Consider the following 22,589-nt stretch of genomic DNA (forward strand, 5'->3'; position numbering starts at 1 on the left):
GATTTCTGTAATAGAAACAAAATACCATTCATAGTCATCTTGTCTGTAATGGTCAATGAATTATGATTGTTTTACATTTAAAAAATTTAAACTCTCTTCTCTACTATCGTGTAAAAATCTAATCGATAATTAAGTGATTCCATTAAGTTTTCATTAAAAAGTGATTTTTCCATCACTTAACACGTTTCAATTTGTTTGAAACAGGACTATACTACCTATATTGTAGTAATGTTATCATCCATGCATTGTTTGAACTCGTAATAACAGTTATGCAAATTTTAGTATATATCATCATGGGTTTTTGTTTATTGTAGCATTAAATTTAAATGTAATTATGAAGTTAAAATAACAACATTGTATTGTATAAGGCTGTAAATATTTATTAGGGTTGTCGGTTGCCAGTTGCCATCTTTTGAAAAATACTTACGACATATGCGTTTAGTAGACAATATTATTAAAAAATTGGCGATGATCTTCAAAATCGATTCAGTTTGGAAAAGGCATGACATATAATTTTAACATAATTTAATTACTATGGAAATGAATGGTCAAATAAACCTGGCTTAATTCATTTCTAAAAGTGAAATTCTAAGATAATTAGATAATACAAAACAATAATTCAAAAGAACAAAGTCAACTGAAATACTTCAATTTAAAATATGTCCAAAAAATTGCCTCGAAAATGGTAGCTCTCTAAGTATCCTTTTCATCTCATCTGATGTCCTTGACCATCACTTTGATATGGATGAAAGTAGGAGTGTTATTAGTTTAAAGTGTTTATCTGTGCGTCCATGTATTTCTCAGTGATATCGTAGCTCTTAAACTGTCGAACCGACTTAATTGAGAACATTTTCTAACTAAGTTTCCCAAAATCGGATTACAAAAAATAAATTGCATTTGTCGAGGGTTTTTTAAATTTTGTAAATTTCACTTGTTTTCTTACAAAGAAGTTTGTTCAAGATAAGGACTTGGTTCTTCACCAAACAAGGATAAGTGGCAATCCTAACATTGTATACAATTGTATGACTAGATGATATTATATGCAACACTCACTACTGCTAAGTGGTAGTTGTAGTGTAATATTATGATGAACTAAAAAGTTTCATTATTTTGTGTGATGAAGTTTATGATGTCTGTGTCTGTGCTCATATAATGTTGTGTCCTAGTATAATGTCATGTATCTAGTTCGTTGCACAACACAATTAAGTATAGAAAACTAACTACACACACAAAAAACGTAACACACAATGAAATTTAATGTTTTAAAAACGCAAATCGTCTATAAAAGTGGTTATAAATATTATAAAAATAGTTTAATATATAAATCTAAATAATATATTTGAATATAAATTAAACTTTGCTTTTCTAGTCTTTGATTTTTCGAAGCACCACATGAACTTTATCCTTAGAATTTTATCAGTCTTTTCTGCAAATACTTACAAATGCAAGAACAAATACCATGGTAGAACTAGACGAGATATGCTCGATGGAGGACGAGTTTTGGTTCAGTTCGCGCACGTACCCAGTCGACGCCATCTTAGCTTGTTCCCGCTTCTTGATTCAAATGTTGTAAAAAGGTGAATACGTTTGTGTGAAAAATCCTTGTTTGAAAAATAGTTCCTTACAATGAATGAATAATTAATGATTTATGAACTTTTTCCGCCGAAATTTTTTTTTTTCAATTTTTTATGAGACAACTTGACATTGCAAATATGTAAACAAAACATTGACCAACTTGACAGCTCGAACGGAATAGTGTAGGCGTTGAGTGCCTACAAAAAGATTCTTAAAGTTTGCAATTTTCTCATATATAATTATGTGGGGTTTTCTTTCGCTAAGAGATTCCTTTCGACTTATAAACTAATAGTAGGCCGGAAAAATGATAAAACTTAACACTTACAATCATGCTAGCTTCGTTCCTATTTCATAAAACGTATTTTTATATGCATGAAAATATATACTCATTCCTTTAAAATGAGTACCTTAAAGATCAAAAATATTATTAATTGGCCAATATCTACGGCCGTTTCAAACCAAGGGCTTCGCGCCGACCTTATGACTTATCATTTTTGTTTACAATTTTAGCCATATCTCCGGTTATATTGGTTCTTTCAAGGTGACTAAAAAGGAAAAATTTGCTTTTTTATGTAGAATAAGATGGTACAAAATTTTTTTGCTAAATTTTCAATAACTTGGAGCTATGGCCGTATAAACAATTAATTTGTTTATAACAAATGTCCCCCCATTCTGAGCGATGAGCAAGCTGAAAATTCGGATTCAGTGAATTAAAATAGGTCGAAATACACTCCTTGTTCGGTAGGAACCTTTAAATGTAAACAAAACCTACCCAGCGACTGGGTACCGAGCGAGAGAGTGAGAGAATGTTCCCATCCTACTCCTACCTGTATAAGAGCATACCTTGTATAGTTCTACCACGACAAATACTAGAAATTATAATTTACTTACCAACGCGAAAACAAAGAAGCACATACGTTGGTTTTGTTTTTCACATTGGTTTTAATTATGGATATTAGTAGAACCAGCCCCGGTATTACCAATCCCGAAAAAAAAAACGAAGACTTATCTACATCGGAAAAAAAATTTCTAAAGACATTTCTGCTTAAAATATTTTATTTACTCGACCGATTTCTATATTAAAAATCCATCATACAATCACGACAATTTTATCTCATCTCCTATAAACAACATAAAGAGTGATAAATAATAATGATGTTTTTCTCTCTTTTTCGTATATATCTTTTGTAATGTGCGATGCGTAAACACAAATAAAAAGTCATTTCGTGTAAAGAATCAAGTGTGTATATATTTATATATTGAAAGTGTTTGTTAATATCAAACCAAAGCGATCATAATAGCATTCACCTCATCACTACATCCTTCAATAACATCATACATTAATATTATGTGGTTGGTATATTATTGATATGCTGGTGATCAAGCGTAATATCTCTTGAAAATAATATTACAAAAATGTATACTACCCCAATGTTTTAATATAAAAGTAATATTTATTTGATGTTTCAAGAGTATGTATTCAGTTCAATAATACTGGGTGGAAAGTTTCAAATTTTAAATGGTTTGAAGTAATCCTTCTTTTGCCGTGTTTTAATTTTTATACCAGGAAAATATGTAATATGCAAGGTATACTAAGTTTAGTTCCAAGTTTGTAACGCTTAAAAATATTGACACGATAACTCAAAAACGAAAAAAGATATCGAGCTGAAATTTTTACAGCGTACTCAGGAAGTAAAAAGTGAGGTCGAGTTCGTAAATGAGCATCATAGGTCAATTGGATCTTGGGTCCGTAGAATCCATTTTGTAAACCGTTAGATAGAACAAAAGTTTAAATGTAAAAAAAGCTCCTTATTCAAAAATAAACAACTTTTGCTTGAAACATTTTTTCGTAAACATCACTGTTTACTCGTGAGGGCGCCAATTAGGCGGAAATTTTATAGTATGTACCATACTTGAATATCAGTTATGTATGTGTCACATGTATGTATGTGTTATGTGATAAAGAAATCAACACTGACTATGCATGGTATTTCAACAATTAATTCAGTCAATTGTTTGTTTTCATTTGTTGGAACTATGTTCCTTATTGCACGATATAATTTGTTTGCTGGCTGGAAGGTAAAACAAAAAAGTGAAATTTCCAAAATTTTAAAAAAACCCCGACAAATGCGATTTATTTCTTGTAAACCGATTTTTAGAAACTGAGCTTTAAAATATTCTCAACAAGCTGGTTCGACCACTTCGGGGCTACGATGCCACTGAGAAACACACAGACGTACAGATTAACACTTTAAACTTAAAACAAACTTTCATAAATCCATATCAAAGTGATGATCAAGGACATCAGATTAGATGAAAAGGATACTTAGAGAGCTATCATTTTTTAGTATAAATTTTTGGAAATATTTTAATTGAAATTGAAATATTTGAGTTGACTTTGTTCTTTTATGTTTTATGCTTTAATTTAAATTGTGGATTTGATCAAAGAAGTAACCTTGATGGCCAAAGGACCTAAAATTATTCAACTTTTTAATTTATGCAATATGTAAGATTCTGAACAATTCGGTATACGTAACGAAATTGTAAGTGGCCAATTTAACAAGTTATCCATAAACATGTGAAATTTTTCACCTTTTCGTTGGTGACATATACGTTGTCGGTCTAAAACTGATTGTCTGTTTTTATTGCCAAAACTTGAAAAGTTAACTAATTGTGGATATTCGACTGTTAAGACGATCAAACGAAAAAAAGGTCACAATTCGATAGGCGGCATATCTCAAACGCCTAAGAAATCTAGTCATATAATTTTTTATAAAATTGCCCACTAAAGTGTAGGGATTTGTTTACTACAATCCTTTCGAAATGAATTAGGTGAATCACAAAGTTATTGATGTAGTGTGTAACGGAAATATCACTTTTCTTACTCGAAATTTGAACAAGAGTGGGAGAAAGTATTAATCGATAGTAAAGGGAGGGACACACTGTACTTTATGTTGAATTTGCACTACTAAGTTGAATCAACCGATTGATTTTTGTGGTTGTTCTTGATAATTATGATTTTCAAAACACATAAAAAAAAAAAATCAAAATGCTTTACATTCATTAAAATTTTAAATATAATATTTTTCAATGTTCAGTTATATAATAGAAAAAATAATTTTATTTGCTAGACGTCATATATCAGTCAGCTTTAAAAAACTGACTTCAAAAACCGTGAAAAGATATAAAATTAAATAGAAATAAAATTAAAAGTTTTTATAAGCAACAGCTTTCTATGGCTTACGGTTAACAATAACGCATAATAAAATTACCCTAAGTTGCTCATTTACGAACTCAAAGTCACTTTTTACGATTTATCACTAAATGCACTATAAAAAATCACAAATGGACTAAATAGGTGATTTTGTGAACGTTTATATCGAAATTCACTTTGTTGCATCAATATTTGTTAACGTTACAAACTTGGGCATGAACTTCAAGTCCCCAGATATTTTTATATATACAGCAAATAAAAAATTTACCCATCAAAACCGAAGTTTTTACAGCGAGCATACACTAGGAGTTAAAAGAAGGGAAGTAAAACTGAACCATTAAGGCAGTTGATAGCATACTCCCTGTGTTATGTGAAGTCGGTTCAATGTTATTTAGGTACTTGTTAGGTAATATTTGTGTAAATAATTTAACTATGCATTTCAAAAATATAGTTTTGTAATGAGAGTATAATTGTATTTTCATCAAAATGATTTGAAAAGCATTATGGTGAATGAACAGTTTAGAAAAGTGTAATGTTTATTTCAAATAATTTTATTTAAGCTTGGGGTGTTGTTTGCTATAAATTAAATTTTTATTAAAACTAGAATGTTATAAAATATGATTGAATTGATAAAATATGATTGAATTGTAACGTCCTGTGGTTCATATATGAGTTCTATGAACCGCCACAAGTAAAATTGAAAATCAAAATTACTCTCTACTTACGTCAATATATATTTGAAATTTTAGTGAATCTCGATTCACGCAAAAATCTACCGAATGTATTTGAATGACACATGACAATAATATAGCAAGCTCATACACCAGAATAACACATGAGCTGTAACTTATAAAGATATATTTTTTTTAAATAAGAAAATTATATTGATTGTTTTGATAACTTATAAAACAGAGTGAAGGAAGAAGTACAATTTATGGACATCTGTTCACTCAAGGCCATCAACGACAATTGGCTACAGAAGCTGTAAATAGTCTAAGGGATACAAAAACCCCGCAAACTTAAAACTAGATTTGGCTTTTGTTTGAAATTTTTTGAAACTGTAAATACAGGACGATATGGTCGGTCACCTTTATCAAATTTCCAAAGGGGTGGAAACATCTAAACCTATTCGTTTTGGATTTACAGCTGTTAAAATAGCCATAGAAGCTTCGTATGTTTCTATATGAATTAAGTATAAGAATAGATTATTGTAGTTAAATCCATGCAAATTCAGGCATACAATATTAAAGTGGATTCAATATTAAAGTGGATCATTAAATATATTACAAATCTAGGCATTTATTTTTTCCAAATCCAATTTTACTTTACTTCATCCAGGAGAAGTACCACGAACTTTATCCAGGAGTAACCTGTAGATATAATGCGACCGTAATATAAGTTAACAAATAACTATAATTTGGTCCCAAAAAAAAAGAAAAAGATGAATAATATAAAAAAGTAAAGTAAATGAAAATCACTCGGAATTTGTATGCTGAGAGGTCAATTTGAAGGCACATTCCAATTGGAATAGATTGGATCTAGGATTTGTACACAGAAAGAAATGTATTACGTTTATGTCAACGCTGGTATATTATAAGGACATATCCTCAACAAGTATCTGATAATACTTTATATAAAATTGGCGTTAGATCCATAAACTTGGCGTTATTTACAATACTGTATTGTTGTCCTATTTAGGAATAATCCTTAAATTATTAGTTTGAGATGGTTCTTGACCTTACATATATTATTATTGAACATTAATTATCTAAAGTTGCATATATTTACCTGCAATAATCGATTATTCCATACAGAATTATGAAATTCGGTTTTTGGCTATTTTAGGGGCTAATTTCGAAACGAATGGTTTTAGAGAGGTATCCTTCTTTATCTCCAATTCTTTGTCTAATTTTAAATGTGAAACAGGATTTGGTTTGAAATATTAACGGTAATAAAATTGTGAGCAATCAAGTTATTAAGAATTGGCTAATTTACTACCGCAGCGCGCAGGAATGAATGATGGTAGCATGTAGGTAAACAAGAATGTTTGTGCAGTATGTTGTTATATGTTTCAATACAATGAAACATTAAATATAATCTCGTTTTATGAAATAATAAAATTTCATATGACATATTACAATCAACTTGTGAAGCTACCTACGTAGTATGTATTTGACATTATCTAACATGGAATGGAATTTTGTATTAAATGTCGACTAATATATTTCGTAAGAAAGGTGTTAGCACGAGATATGAAAATACCAACGTTTGTTATCTTCAATCCTACAGACTAATACGAATTATTACAATGTAACATTATATATTATATAGAAACTATTTCTGAAAATCTAATAGTACTTAACCTATTTCAAACAGTTGTCATTTGTGTTTACAAGTAATACAAATGACTATCACGTATCGTGCATGATTACGAAAAACTACTCAGTCTACGGAAACGTTATTTGGATTCCTTTTAAATTCTTCAAAATTAGCTTACGCATCCATTTAATCAGATAGTCAGAAGAGAAAGTCGCTTTAAAATACAGACCAAATTTACTACTTGCAATGTCGAACACAAAATAAATATATTTAGTAACTAAAATTAGTGGACAATAAGAAATGAATTCAAATATTCTTACTATTGTAAGAAAAAGTCTTCGCCAGCATTCTGCTTAGTTCGGCCCAATGCCATATCATAGCTTATCTGTAAGCTAACGGGCAATTTTATTGTTCAACAATGATGTGTTTATTTATTCGGATCAAGTTTTCAAGCTTATTTTTATAAACTATAAAACTTGAATAGAGAATACGGGATAATAAAACCAAGCCAAAACTACTAATAAACGGATTTCCGGTTCAATAAGTTTTCCCGAAACAATATAAGAAATTCAAAGAGATAAACCATAGAGCTGAAAAGCTGCCGCTAAAAAGTTGATCGCAATGAAGAGAGGCAGATAAATCAGGGGCGTATAGCTGTAGAGAAACAGATAAATTACGCGCATGTAGCTGTCTTTGTCTTTCTTATTTGCCTACAATTTCTGCCCCTTCCAACCTCTCTCACTGCGGTCAATAATTGACTTTTGCGTTTCCTATGTCTATACAGTTCTATGACATTATCTTTATGATGAAATCGCGTTTAAACTGGTCAACAATTCTTTGAATATAGTGCCTTTATCCTCCAGACATAGTGGGTTTTAACCACGGGCTATTAATGATAGCAGAAGATCTCTGCTGCTAGAATGAGCAAACAATATACCAGGTGGGTCATTCTTAATATTCCAGCTAAAATCACCTTCCGTTGGAGAAATTTTCGACTATGTTGTTAAGGTAAGAAACTCGGTATAATAGGTATTTCCTATACCCAGGGATGATATAAAAAACATTGTGTATAAAACATTTTTATATACAGATGTTGTAATGATATAAAAATTGTAATAAATTATGATAAGATATTTGCCACATAATTGTATTTTTTTCAAAGTACAAAAGAAAATAATATCATCTTTTTTTCCAGATATATTTTTCATTACAAATTTAAATTTAAAAAAATATATATTTGTTATTAAATTTACAGAATGTAGCACAGGACCCACTCATATTTTTTCTTTCATGTCATAATCTTTCTGTCGTTCTCTTTGTAATAACAAATAATTTAATTAATTTTTTCATTTGCGTTCTTTAATATTTTTTTCCCATTTTCATAATTAAACATGAATGTATATATATTTTGTTTATAATAATAATTTATTATTACTAAAAACAAAATTTTTGTTATATGTAATTAATTTTTTTTCATTTGCATATTTTAGGATGTTGAATGGACAAATTGATACATTTGATGTAAAGACAGTTTATTAAAAACGTTTAGCTCTTCCAATGTTGACAGTTAATTTCAAATATACTTAACTATAAAAGATCTTCTCTATTAGTTATATTGTTTTTCATCTGATTGATTTTTCAATATTTAATGGAACTTTCTAATAAAAATTTTAATAAAAAATACTTTTTAAGAGAAAAGCTTTTATTGTACTAAAAAGTAGAAAATATTTTATATATAAGTCACTCCTAATCGACTATTTGTAAAAGCTTGAGGCACTTAATTAAAAATATCAAAAATGAATTGGAACGCCTCATCTACCCCACATGTCTAATTATTTTTCGATTCATTTTTTATATTAGGCACCTCAAGCTGTTACAAATAGTCGGGCATGAGTGACTCATAGATAAAATGATTTTCTTCTTATAATTACAATAAGAGCTTGTCCCTTAAAAAGTGTTTTCAATTTAAGACTGAAAAAATGTATATATTTCAAATATGGTGGAAGCGATGGGAAAATCAGAACGCGACAACCTTACCATGCATTGTCATTCCTAAACTTGCATGCAAAGTTCTAGCTTAATCGGAAACCGGAAAGTGGATCAAATTTGATTTGAAAGATTTGATTACAGACAGACAACGGGACAGGTGAAACTAAATAAAAGCTTGTAAAAAGATTGGATACAAAATGAAATACTTCACGAAGATAGATACAGATATATTAAATGATTTCTGAGTAGCATTGTATGTTTCATGTACTGCAATGTTCAATGGCTTCCTTATCATGAAACGGATGGCGATATTTTGTTGCTTTGTATAGTTTGTGTTTTACTTGAGTATTTTTAAGAATTTATTATTTACAGACAGACACACACACACATAGCGGTCAAACTTATATAACATCCCTTTTTTTTTAGTTCAGGAGTTTAAAACTAACCAGAGGCAATTCATCAAAACAGGAATAATGCAGCAAAAAATGTGACGCAATGCGATGAGAGGGGAGAACACTTTAAAAAAATGAATTTTCCGTGGCGTGTTTTATGGACGAACTCAAGAAACCTCGTGGCAATGGAGTGACATTTATCCGATAATCAATGACGCTTCGACGCCAGTTTTTTATTTATCAGATTTCAATATAACATTCGATAGCTTTGTGTGCAATTAATTTCGTCAATTAACGAATTCCAATGAATGGATAATAAAAAAAGTTCGTTTCAATACACATAATACTCATGTATTGATTTATGACATAATATAAAAAATTTTTGTTTTGTAATTTTTCTATTTTGATCATACAAAAAACAAAAAAAAAACAAAAAAACACAAAATTAAATTTATTGAGTGTGTCTTTTTACTGTAAAATTTTTAAAATAATAAAAATTTATAATGAAAAATATGAAATGAATATAATGGTAACATGCAATACAATCAACCAGAAGAGCTCTTTTTTATACATATACAAGTACCTACACAAATAATGTTGTATACATTCAAATACAGTATATAGCTATGGTATGTCCCATGTGTTCTTAGCCACCTGTTCATGAAAAATTTCCGGCGTTTTAAGCATTGAACTTCATTCATTTATAATCACCTAGATCTCTTAACAGATAAGAGATGGGAGATCACTTTAAACTATACAGTTGTTCCAAATGAAAAATTCTGTTTTAAGGTGTATTTATGACTTTTGAGGAACCTAGGACCTAGACCAGGCATGGACGAGTTATTTAAGAGTTATTGTGTGTCTCTTTATCTACATTGCTCTTAGAGGTGGAAGCGAGACGGGTATACGACTTTTCTACCTATCTCAGTTTCTCTTATAGTCTGAGATAAGTAGAACAAAAATGTTGTCTCTCTGTCTTACTCGTATTTTTGGCTGTCACTGGTTAGGTTGTCACTGTTTTACTATTATTTTAGATACAGAAGTATGAGGGACTTCTCTAAGCCATGTTTTCCGATGCCTGAGCTAGACTATTAGAGAAAAATATTACAATACATTATCTTATTATAATAAAATATATCTTTTCTTTATAAATACAAAAATTATTTCATAAACCCAAATGCTACAAAAAAAATTTTGACATTCACATAAAATCAAAACAATAAAAATAATAAACAAGGGTTAAAAATTCTTGACGATTTTTTATTCTCAATTTATTACTTAAAAAATTAGTCGGTAAATCACTTATTTTGTTGAATTTAATGGCAAACTATTTCTAACAATTTTTTCAGCTATTTCGGTTGATTAGGTAAATAAAAAAAAAATATTTGCCTAGGTTTCAATCAGATTTTTGATTATCATTTTTGATTCCTGAAATTACAACCTACCACTGAAAGGTTCAGGTGTATCCTAAACATTGTTCAAAATGTAGTAGCCAATAGTATAATGACGACGCAAGATATTTTGAAATGATCGAATGTTAGTAGCATGAAAGGCCGCATAATTAAGCGTACAGTAAGTGTTCACTCACTACTCTATTGATATGTACTAATGCAAGAAGCAAAAGAAAGGTTTTTCATTAGCAGGGAAAGAGAGAGAGGCTTTTGGGACGCACCCTATATAGAGTACAATGTTAGGAACACCAAATATTTATCCACTAATTAGTAAATTTCAGCGAATGCAGAGTATGCCTAGTAAAAAATTCATGATAGGTAAGAGAGAGATACATTTGCCTATCACACTTCTGAGGTAACGAAAAAATCAACTGTTAAGTTTTTGCTCTTTTCTTGTGTATACTGAGAAGTATTCCTCGTAATTACTGTTACATGTTGTATTTTCGTATACAATCATGGGTCATACATTCATAAACAATATACGTATACAAATGAAATGATGAAATTGATTTAATTATTTTTTATGAAAATAAACTAGAGAATTAATTAGTTTTTACGAGTGTTATAAATTTAAAAATACATACACCCTGACCCTATCATTTTTTTATCGAGTTATTTACTTTTATATTATATTTTTATACATTCATATACAAATGTATTTACATATGAGTAGTTGAGAACTCGAACTGAAAACAATATTTATCTCATTCAAGAACTAAACAAGATTTTTGAAATGCAAAGGTTAAAAAAAGAAGTACAAAAACACGGTTGACCCTAGTGTTTGCAGTCAAACTTTTATGTTTACAATATTTAAGAGCATCGCATTTTAAAAGATTAATTACTATGAAAATGAATGGTCAAATAAACATGACTTAATTCATTTCAAAAAGTGAAATAGTAAAATAATTAAGTAATTTAAAACAATTATTAAAAAGAACAAAGTCAACTCAAACATTTCAATTTAAATTAAAATATTTCCAAAAATTTCTCCCTAAAAATGATAGCTCTCTAAGTATCCTTTTCATCTCATCTAATGTCCTTGATCATCACTTTGATGTTGATTTTAGGAGTGTTATAAGTTTAAAGTGTTTTTCTGTGCGTCTATGTGTTTCTCAGTGGCATCGTAGCCTCTAAACGGTCGAACCGACTTGATTGAGAACATTTTATAGCTAAGTTTCCAAAAATCGATCTACAAGGAATAAATCGCATTTGTCGGGGGTGTTTAATATTTTGTAGATTTCACTTGTGTGTAGTGAATTTTATGCATGCTATTGATGGTGTAGTTATTATATGATAGTGATTATAAAGAAAATTAGATTTAACTGAATGATTATAAAGAAAACTGTAAAACTAAATGATTTGTTCGATACTTATAATTAATAATACTGTGCGTGTGAGGTTATGTGAGGTTTTTTTAATATAAAATAAAAATTATATCTCCATTCCACCAACTGTCTACTACTCTATTGCTAACATAGCTTCAAGTAGTTGTAGAATATGCTATTCAAATCCTACTCGAAAGTTACAGTTTCCATTTGGAAAAACGAAATCGAATAAAAATGTGTTATCTTCTTATATATAAAAATGAATCGCTGAATGTGTTGCTAAGGGCAAATCTCGAAAGTAGCTGAACCGATTTCGTTAATTCTTTTGTTATAATATTCCCTTAAGTCCGAGACTGGTTTTTAAGTAGAGAAAAATTTAAAAAATTGCCTGAAAAAGTCTAAAAACAATACACTTCTATATTCACATACAGAAGATTCGTAATAATATTTAATACCATTCCATAAAGTTTAAATGTAAGTAGAGGTTTTCCGAGAAAGCAAAACAATTGGTTTCTATTACGTTTTATCAAATGTTTTTCTAGCCATTTTAGAAAACAGTGATTACACCGTGGCCTTGCCTATAAAAGCCCTATCCACTACGAATTGTTTTAGTGTGTATAATATTATGGTTATCATGGAATAATAAATAACTAGTATTAGGTGACTGGATTATATTATTTTTTTTGTTCTAATATGGCTATGACTATTGCAACATGATACACCATTATTTTGATTTGAATAGGTATACCTACATACAATATAATGCATGTACGTTGTATATACAGATTTAAAAATGAAATACAGTTTCATAATGCTTCATGACTTTAAATTATTGAATATTTCAAACATAATCTTTTTTGTGCCACATTTCAAATTTTTATTTACAATATTTTATTTAGAGTTATTCATTTCATAAGCTTTTTTTATTTTAGATTTCCCGGTTTCATAAAAATGAGGATATATAAAGTTTCTGACTTATGTTTTAATGGGAAAATATATAACGCCATTGACTGCAAGATGAATCATATTCTTAACGGCTATATAGTGGTTTTAGAGATTTCTATCCATGAGAAGGATGAATAGTCAAAACTAATATTTATGCCACATTCGATGGGTAATTAGGCCATATTACTTACAAATAATAGTTACAGTCTGGACAGAGTTTTTTTTCTTCTTAAAAACAAGGACTACGACGGTAAGCCGATAAGTTTTTTGCAATTTTCATTCTCGTATAGGAATATTACAATTTTCGGCTTGATTCAAATTTTCCATGAGGTGATATGATCCAACAACTTGAGAAGAGTTGATTCACAGTTTGAAGAATTTGACTGTCGCAGGGAGGGCAATTCTATAGGTGGCAGTTTATTGCTACATCTATGGCCGTAAGAAAGTACGCATGTTAATGCATATTTAATGTTAACTTCATACAAAATTTCCAAGATACAAAATTGTTATACAAATTCGCGAAAAGAACCCAAAAATATTGGGATTTTTAATTATGATTTCGTTCCGCCATCATCGTCTCTAATAATATCGTAATATCCTTATTTCTGAATTTTTCGATACAAAGCTGATTATTTATTATTATCCCATAGACATTGCTAATGTTACATTATAATGAACAAATTATAGACAGGTACTACAGAATTCCGATAAAAGCAGTACACATCCTCGTACGCAAACACATTTTTAATGGAAAATGAAATTAATTTAAAAAAAAAACCAAACTTGAGACATAAAATAATTCTTTTATACATTTTTAAAATCAAGTAAATTGTTTGTAAAAAATTACATGAATGAAATTTTATTTACTTACCAAGTGTAGTTAAATTAACAAATTGTACAACATCACAATTTTCACGAACTTCCATATAAGTGATTTCACATTTATACACAGCCTCGTCAGTTAATTCAAGAGCACGAATTTGTAAATGTGACTCTGTACTACCAGGCACGTACTGCACTTCCATTCTGAAACAAAATTAATAAAGTTATGAAAAAAAATAATAAAAACGAGAAATAAAAGAATACAAATATAATATAGTTATGGTAGTAGGTACTCTTAGCATACAGAATATAATGTTAATGCATGAAAATAATGACTTTTCTTGAATTTGATTCTTTTTTTCATATATTTATAGGTAGATATGGTTTTTTATTTTACTTCATTTGAAAAAACGCATACAGTTATTATAGAACGTTGTTAAAAATAACGTTTTTATTTTTTTTATTTACTAGGTATACAAATACATCACATCACTCCTGTAATATTTATATTATTCTTTCTTGGACCTCCAAAATTCGTCTTTTACTGCGCATACTAGTCTGTATGCATTTTAAGGTAGGGTAAAGAGCAATAATAATCATAACCCGCCCTATCATAAATTATAAAGAACTTCCCATTTATAACATATAATCTTATTACAAGCAGCGGCTCTCAAATAAGTTCGCTTGGAATTTTTATTATTATTGTAAAAGAAAATATTTTGTGTTGGATTTACTTTAATTTACTTTTGCGAATAAACTGTATGTTGTTCGTTTATGGTTCATTTATCTTTCTTTGTTTTGCTTTATTTTATTTCGATTTTTTATTGTGGTTTTAAGTATTTAATGCTACACAAGAGGATTGCTAAAGCAATCGATCGGTCTAGCTCATTATTTTTTAATAGTGTCTAGTTATTGGTTTAATAGGTACATTTGAAACTAAAAATTCTATTAAATTGAAAATAAATAACTTAAGTCGTCATATTATTTAAAATAATCATGTCTTATTTATTATGGGTTGGTTATTTTCAATACACTTACAATATGTTTTTTGGCCACTGGATTATCGAAGGTGTGTGTGTAAAACAAGTCATAAATACTTTAGACTAATCATAAATATTTTATCTTTTCCTTAGCATAATAAAATAATTGTTTATTTTTCTTATAAATGCCATAAAACTTTAACACAAGTAAAATAGCCGTTTCTTAATCCCCTCCCCCCTCCAGTAAATTACACTAAATTGACACAAGAAAGTACACGTATTAGTTTGGAATTCGAGAGGTAGTCGAACCGCTTAAATGTCAAAAGTGATTCAAGTATCATTTTTCTTTAAACAAATACGTTGACATTAGCAGATACCCGCCCGCTTTCCTGGGAAATTTCCCCTTTAGACTATCAAGCTATTACACTTATCCACCATTTTATGGATTTTAATTTTTTGGGGGAGAACTCGAATTTTTTTAAATTTTCTATAGGTCCAAACATTAAATGAACCTGATTTTTATACTTTTTGGATCAAAATTACCCCATCCACCGAATTTCATCAAATTCCAAAACAAAACTTTTTTTGGCGTTTTTCTCGATTTTCAAAGGGGTACGTACACTTCTTGAAAAAATTGCAGAATATCGAGAAATTTTTTGTATCTCAAATTTTGAGAAAAATCAGTAAATAAGATAATTTTGACCCAAAAAGTGCTAAAATCGGGTGCATTTGATGACTGGCCTAATAGTTTTTGAGATACGGACTAAAATTCATCCAAATATGGCGATATCTCAGAAACTCTGCATCCAATCATTAAATTAACCTGATTTTTATACTTTTTGGATCAAAATTACCCCATCCACCGAGTTTCATCAAATTCCAAAACAAAAATTTTTTTCCCGTTTTTCTCGATTTTTTTAAAGGGGTACCCCTTGAAAAAATTGCAAAAAATCGAGAAATTTTTTGTATCTCCAATTTTGATAAAACTCAATATATAAGGTAATTTTGACCCAAAAAATACAAAAATCGTGTGCATTTGACGACTGGTCGAATAGTTTTTGAGATACGAACTAAAATCGATCCAGATATTGCGATATCTCACAACCTCTACATTTTAACTTATTATAGGTGAAATAATTTTTTAATCGGTTAAGTAATTAAAAAAATGAGGAATTTTCATACAAACTATCATCTTCCTTTCATCACCAAAATTACAGAGTTTCATATAAACTTTCATCTCCAATTTTACCCTCTTAATAATGAATTCTTATGAAGTGGATAAATACTAAATACACCTGAAACGATTCTAACATCATTTGAAGTTGTTAGATTTGTATAGGTCTTTTATTATGGTAGTAAAAATGAAAGAAAATAGCGACACAGGTAGTCTTTGCAACGAATGTTCTCTGCACATATACATAGTATAAAGTTGAGATATGTACTTGTAATTGGTTTTATTTGTACTTTTCATACACCATGTCTGTGTTCATATATGTACAAAATAATATGAAAAATGTACCTATTGCTACAACTGATTGTGATTAACATCTTTAGACGAATGAATTTAAAAAAACAAAACAAAAAAAAAACACACCCCGTTTCCTTTATTAGCCAGTCAAACTGTACATTAAAATGCAACGTAAGGCTTTCAAAACTAAATTTCATACTCCCCTAAAAGGCCCAAATAACATATCAAAAAAGCAGCTTTACATCGACTTCCGGTCGTCATTTGTAATAGTTTTTGAAAATTTTTGTAAATAGTTTCTAGAGCTTTTTTTTCGTTTTTTTTTTTTTTTTTAATTTTCATAAGGCTTAATAGTGGTATCTACCTAGAAATTTTTATTCCCCTATCTTTTATATTTTTTTAGAAAATGGGCACCAAACGTTTTCTCTAATTTACCCCTCACGAGAAAACAATGATGATTACGAAAAATTGTTTCAAATTATTGTTTATTTTTCATAAAGAACAACTTTTATATTTAAATTTTTGTATAAATCAAAACTCAAATTTAAACATTTCTGAAAACAAAAAAAATAAATTTTATAAGCATCATATCTCAAAAACTTTTTGTCATACGGGACTTTGAATTTAAATCAATTGTTTTAAAATTTAATATACTTTCGAAACGATAGTAGCAACTAATGTCAAAAGCTCATAGTTTTTGAAATGCAAGAACTGAAAAAAAGTTCGAAAATTTTGCAGTCTTTCACGGATTTCATAAAAACTTTCAACCCATATCATAAAAAAACTAAAAAAATGATTCAAAATAGAAAACTCAATGGTGGAAGTGGTGGAACATGTATATCTGTTTGTGTGAGCCATATGGGTTTATGGCTTAGAATTTAAAATATAATTTAAATAAATTTAGAAAAGCAAGTTTTATTAACATTTATTCTCAAAAGTACAATATAATTGTTACGATAATTATGTCTAAAATCTTCGGTAGATCTGGTCAAATTGTATTATTTTCACTTCTTAGCTGCATTCTGCAGCAACACAAAGACAAAAAAAGATTATAAAATATAGTCGATGAGCTCCTGAACTAGAATTATTTTAAAATATAGTCGATGAGCTCCCGAACTAGAATTATTTTATTTTTATAAAATGACATTATAGCCTTGCCAAATCTTATTATCCACATGAATTAAATTAAATACGTTATGTTATAAAATAAAACATGATATGTGACGTCATATAGGTATGTTTATGAAAATACGCAAAGAATTATATAACATGAGTTGTTATAAAACATTAAGTAAGTTATCAATGGTATTTAAAACAACACTAGTATTATAATATTATGCATAATGAATACTATACCAGGTGAACTCAGCAACATTTACTACATGAGTAAGGTAAACTCTAGTCGAAATTGAGTGAACAATTTTTTAGCAAATTTTCCATAAACAAGTAAAAACAACCAATTAACTGAGTTACCCTGAAATACCCTTTATTTAATTTCAGCGCTTGCATTATTTTTAATAAATTAGAGAAGAATAAAAATGAGCACAATTATACAATTGGCGGCAGGAAAGACACCATTTGGTTGGATACTAGAAAATTTTGGAAAATATTTTCTAGTTTCTTTCCATTTTTGGAGAATCTTTCACAAGACCACTAGTTGAAGCTACCTGCAAATTTTCTATCTTTTATAGTTTTGGAGAACATGCAAACCAAAGTTTCGTCCTAATTTGCACTCTCACACGCTCTAGCTATCTGAACAGTCCATTGGATATCATCAATCCAACGGATCGACGTTACTTTGCAAAATAATAAAAAATGTACTTAGAATCAGGTGACTATCACAAATGTATGATCCCTAAATATTATTTCGAAAGATTATTAACAAAAATAAAACAACGCTAAATGACATTCATTACTATGAGATTTTCAAAATACCAACATTTTGTCTAAATTTTAGGAGATTCTTCAGAATAATATTATATGCGTGGAGTCTATTCAACTGATGTAGGTTGACAATCGTTAGAAAACATTTCTTGCTTTAACATACTTAACACCGACTAGTGTTTGCTTTAACATATCCTCCAACAATTAGCAACGTAGGTAGGTATATAAATAGTATAAAGTTTTAATGATGCGATTTGCATGCAAAAAACAGCAAATATTATATTATTGCAGAAACAAAACAAAAATAAAAATAATTTTAATGACGCTAGATTTATAATAATAATTATTATTTTAAGAAAAAGTCACTGACATCTATTTATACGGGAATCGGATGATGGAGCCTCAGACGATTATCACCTTGCGCTTGTATCTGGAGAATCTTTTTTTTTCTTTTTAGCTTTTGCAGGTCTCTATAGGCGGGGTTTAGCAACTGACGAGTAAAGAAGGCATATCTAAAAAAAATGGTATTCTAAAAGGTGAAATTGATTGATGAACTGTTAACTCTTCTTGATTGGTCTTTTAAGAAATTCAATTTTTTATGACTTGGACGCGGAATGATAATGAGAAATTCTAATATAATATGAATTGAAAAGTAACTAATTAGGGATAGATTTAGTTTCGAACGAACAAAATATTTAAAAAAAACCTAACTATTAAAAAGGTTAAGGTGAATCTATTTGAATATATTTTAAATATAAAGAAGTAAATATTATTCTTTATAGCTTTGTGTTGCAGAAAGAAAAAATTTAAGATAGAGAAAGTACTCTAAAGTTAAGAAAAAGAAGCTCAGTGGACAATTTAGGTTATTGATTATAATATAATAATATAAAAAAATGAATAAAAAAAACAAAAACCTTGTATATTATTATATATTATAGTCAGAAGGAGATTATATAACAAATTCATAGATGAAGTTGGTACTGAAAGCGCAAAACATGTACTTTAACGAGTACTTGTAACAGGAACGAACTGTTAGACTTATTAGTATAATTATATCAAGTAATATACGTTTATAATACATACACGTATTAAAATAAAGAATTATATAACAGAGTGTAGCAGTAAGATTTAACGACTTGGTATTCATGCAAAATGTTGGGCTCTCACAATGCCTAGCGGCTGTCCTTGCGAGTAGATAGTTTATTGTAGACGAACTCGCATTAAAGTTGCTTTATGCATTCGCCTGCTCATATAATACATTAAAAATGCAAGATACTGGCTCGAAACATAGAGCAAAGGACACGAGCTTCTGTTGGTTGATGAGGTTAGAGAAGTTAATTGAACAGAAAAAGCAATAATTGTAGAAGTAATTTTCATACCAAATGCTATTCTATGCGCCCTTATACCAACTCGCTGACAGTAATTCACTTGGTGTATACAATCTACACCAACTTGCAAGTCAATTTCAAAACAGAAAAGTGTTTTGATAATACTTCTCTGATTTAAGTCATTCAGCTGAAAATAGAACTCAATGATTATGGTAGTTTGTAAGAAACTCAAAAATTTCGACGGAAACAGATCTTTTTGTTTTTTTTTTGGATCTCTGCCACGACCTCTTAACAGTTTTCTATTTCCCATATTAAAGTCATAGCAAAAATTCAACGAGAAGTTTCATAGGCAGAAATGATCTGAATATTTGTATTTATTTTTAATGAATTTAATAATGGGTGGAAAAGGAAAGGTTTAATTTAATCTAGCATTCCTGTTGGGGCAAATTAAAGAAATATAAATACTAATAAGGCAATTATAATAAACAGAAACTCGAGATTCAACTGAGCCTGGAAAACTCTAAAATGGCAGATTGAGTTATTATTAAAATTTTCGAAAGAAAAAACTGTTGCATGTTATATCCTTATATAAACTTATACTGATTCTTAATACATGAATTTTAATTCTCAAGTATAAGTAGTGCATAAAGATTCAGTATATGATTTTTTATAATGTACAAGCAGCTTAGCACAGAATGGGTAAAAAACTGTAATAAATAATGCAATGCTGAACTCTGTTTACAACCATATACAAAGGATGCAAAATTTCTACAATTAATTTCGTGAAAAAACAACGCTCACAAAGAATTGTCGTGTTATCAAATTTTTAGCAAAAATTATGACACATTGACGTTCACATTAACCCTTTCCCTTTTCTGTTAAATTTGAAGATTTGAGAAATTATGTTTATAAAAACAAATGTCAAACAAAATTGCTTCTGTCCCACGATCGTTAAAACAAACACACGTTTAAGCGTCATTGAATAGATGTTAAAATGTTGAATAGATGTTGAAAATATGAAAATGTATTGATACTCGTTGGTTTGAAGTCTAAGGATCCTGTATATATTCTGTGATAACCATCATACGGGGTAGGTCCTTGAAAATTGGCACACTATATATGAAATAGACTGTGTAATAAAGGAGTAACCATGCATTTTGTATGAAAAATCGAATTAGCAAAATCAATTGAACTAATTTTGTTGGTGTAAATAAAATAATATTAAAGTTTAAAGTTAATGATCATATTAAAAAAAGTTTTCAAACAAATAACTACGTTCATAGCACGTGATAGTCTCCAATTTCTAATGTTATTTTCATCGGTTTCCATTTTAACGAGTTTTGTAAATAGTTTTTTCAATGGGTAAAGAGATGTGGAATTAAGAGATGCCTTAGAATAAAAAACATTATCTATTGGAAGCAAATTATCGAAATTAAATTTAAAATACAATTCTGTACAACGATTATAAAAATAATTATTTAAAAGAATTGCATGTTCTACCAGATAATGACTATAAAAATGCACATAAAAAAGAAGTTAATCTATTTTGTCGTTCTTGTTATTTTAAACTTTAGAACTGTCGGAAAGTTACTGATCTCACTCTGAAAATCGAAATAAAAAATTTTATGATATCTTTCCATGTTAATGTCTACTGTGATAAAATAAATGTTAGATGAATTATTCAATCAATTTGAAATTTTGTAGCAATCTTATTGAAAACTTTTTTTTTTATAAAGTCTACGAAAAGAAATGATTCTTTATAAAAATCTTTGCTTTCAAAAATATGAATATTCAGTTCTTCACTTTTCATATCGAATGTACAGGGTGTCCAAAAATTGAAAAAGCTCGATAGGAATGTTAATAGTCGTTTAGAAATGTAGACCATTAATTTTCAATTAATTTAAAAAAACCTAGGTTAGGTAGTCAAATCATTAAACAAACGCATTTTATTAAAATGAATAGTCAATTAGAGCTTTGAATTTATGTTTAAAATGTGAAAAATTATTCGAGAAATGGTATCTACTGTTGACATTGAAATTAAATGCAACGCCTATTAATTAGAAGAATGTTATACTCAAATGTAAATATTGTAACTTTTTTATGTATTGTTTTTACATTTATTTCTTATTCCTATATATTATAAATGTGAAAGTAAGCATGTTTGTTTGTTTGTTTGTTACGCTTTCACGCTAAAACTAGCGAATGGTTTTTAATGAAACTGTACAATAATATAGCTGATATATCAGAATAACACATGAACTATAATTTATAAAGTTATATTTAAATAAAATAAAAAAATTTAATTTAATTTGACATTTACCATTTTTTAAATTTTCACAGAAATCTTTAATTTTTGATTCAAAATTATGATTATAGATGGAGCAGATCTATGGCCAACTATTTTGATATACTCAATGAATTTAAAAAATTGAAAACTGTGTATATCAAAAGAGGGTGGAGGCTGTAAAACGATGGTTTTTACTTTTAAGTCCAGTGAAGCGGGCGGGTATTAACATTTGTTAAAATTTATCAACATAGATACAATAAGATACAATAAAAAACAAAAACAGAAAGTTATAAAAAAGCTCTTGGAAGGTTTTAGTCTCCACGACTCATTTTTATTGCATTGATTATGTGTGTGCATATTATATATCTAGGCACTATTCATGTATTATTATTATCCTAGTTAAAATTGTAGTATAAATTATATTATATGAATAAAAAAATGTAAGTAAAAAATATTATACATTTAAATCCAGTATTAATATTCATATAAATCTTTATTAGCTTGAACAATAACAATATACTTTATTTATATCTGTACACCAACTTACTTTGCTACTATATATTTGTAGTGCAGTTTACTTCCATTGTGGTATTATCGAATTTCAGTTCAAGAT

General features: G+C 28.8%; 1 protein-coding gene across 1 annotated transcript in view; it reads right to left on the reverse strand.

The window, feature by feature from the left end:
* The window catches only part of LOC123292624 (hemicentin-1), a 963,326-nt gene that overhangs the window by 208,315 nt on the left and 732,422 nt on the right, over positions 1-22,589 (reverse strand). Inside the window, exon 3 of the mRNA XM_044873338.1 lies at positions 14,082-14,236. Coding sequence (XP_044729273.1) covers positions 14,082-14,236 — 155 coding nt within the window. The remainder of the gene's footprint in view (positions 1-14,081; positions 14,237-22,589) is intronic.

This window comes from Chrysoperla carnea, chromosome 2 (assembly GCF_905475395.1).
Source record: "Chrysoperla carnea chromosome 2, inChrCarn1.1, whole genome shotgun sequence".
Taxonomy (NCBI): domain Eukaryota; kingdom Metazoa; phylum Arthropoda; class Insecta; order Neuroptera; family Chrysopidae; genus Chrysoperla; species Chrysoperla carnea.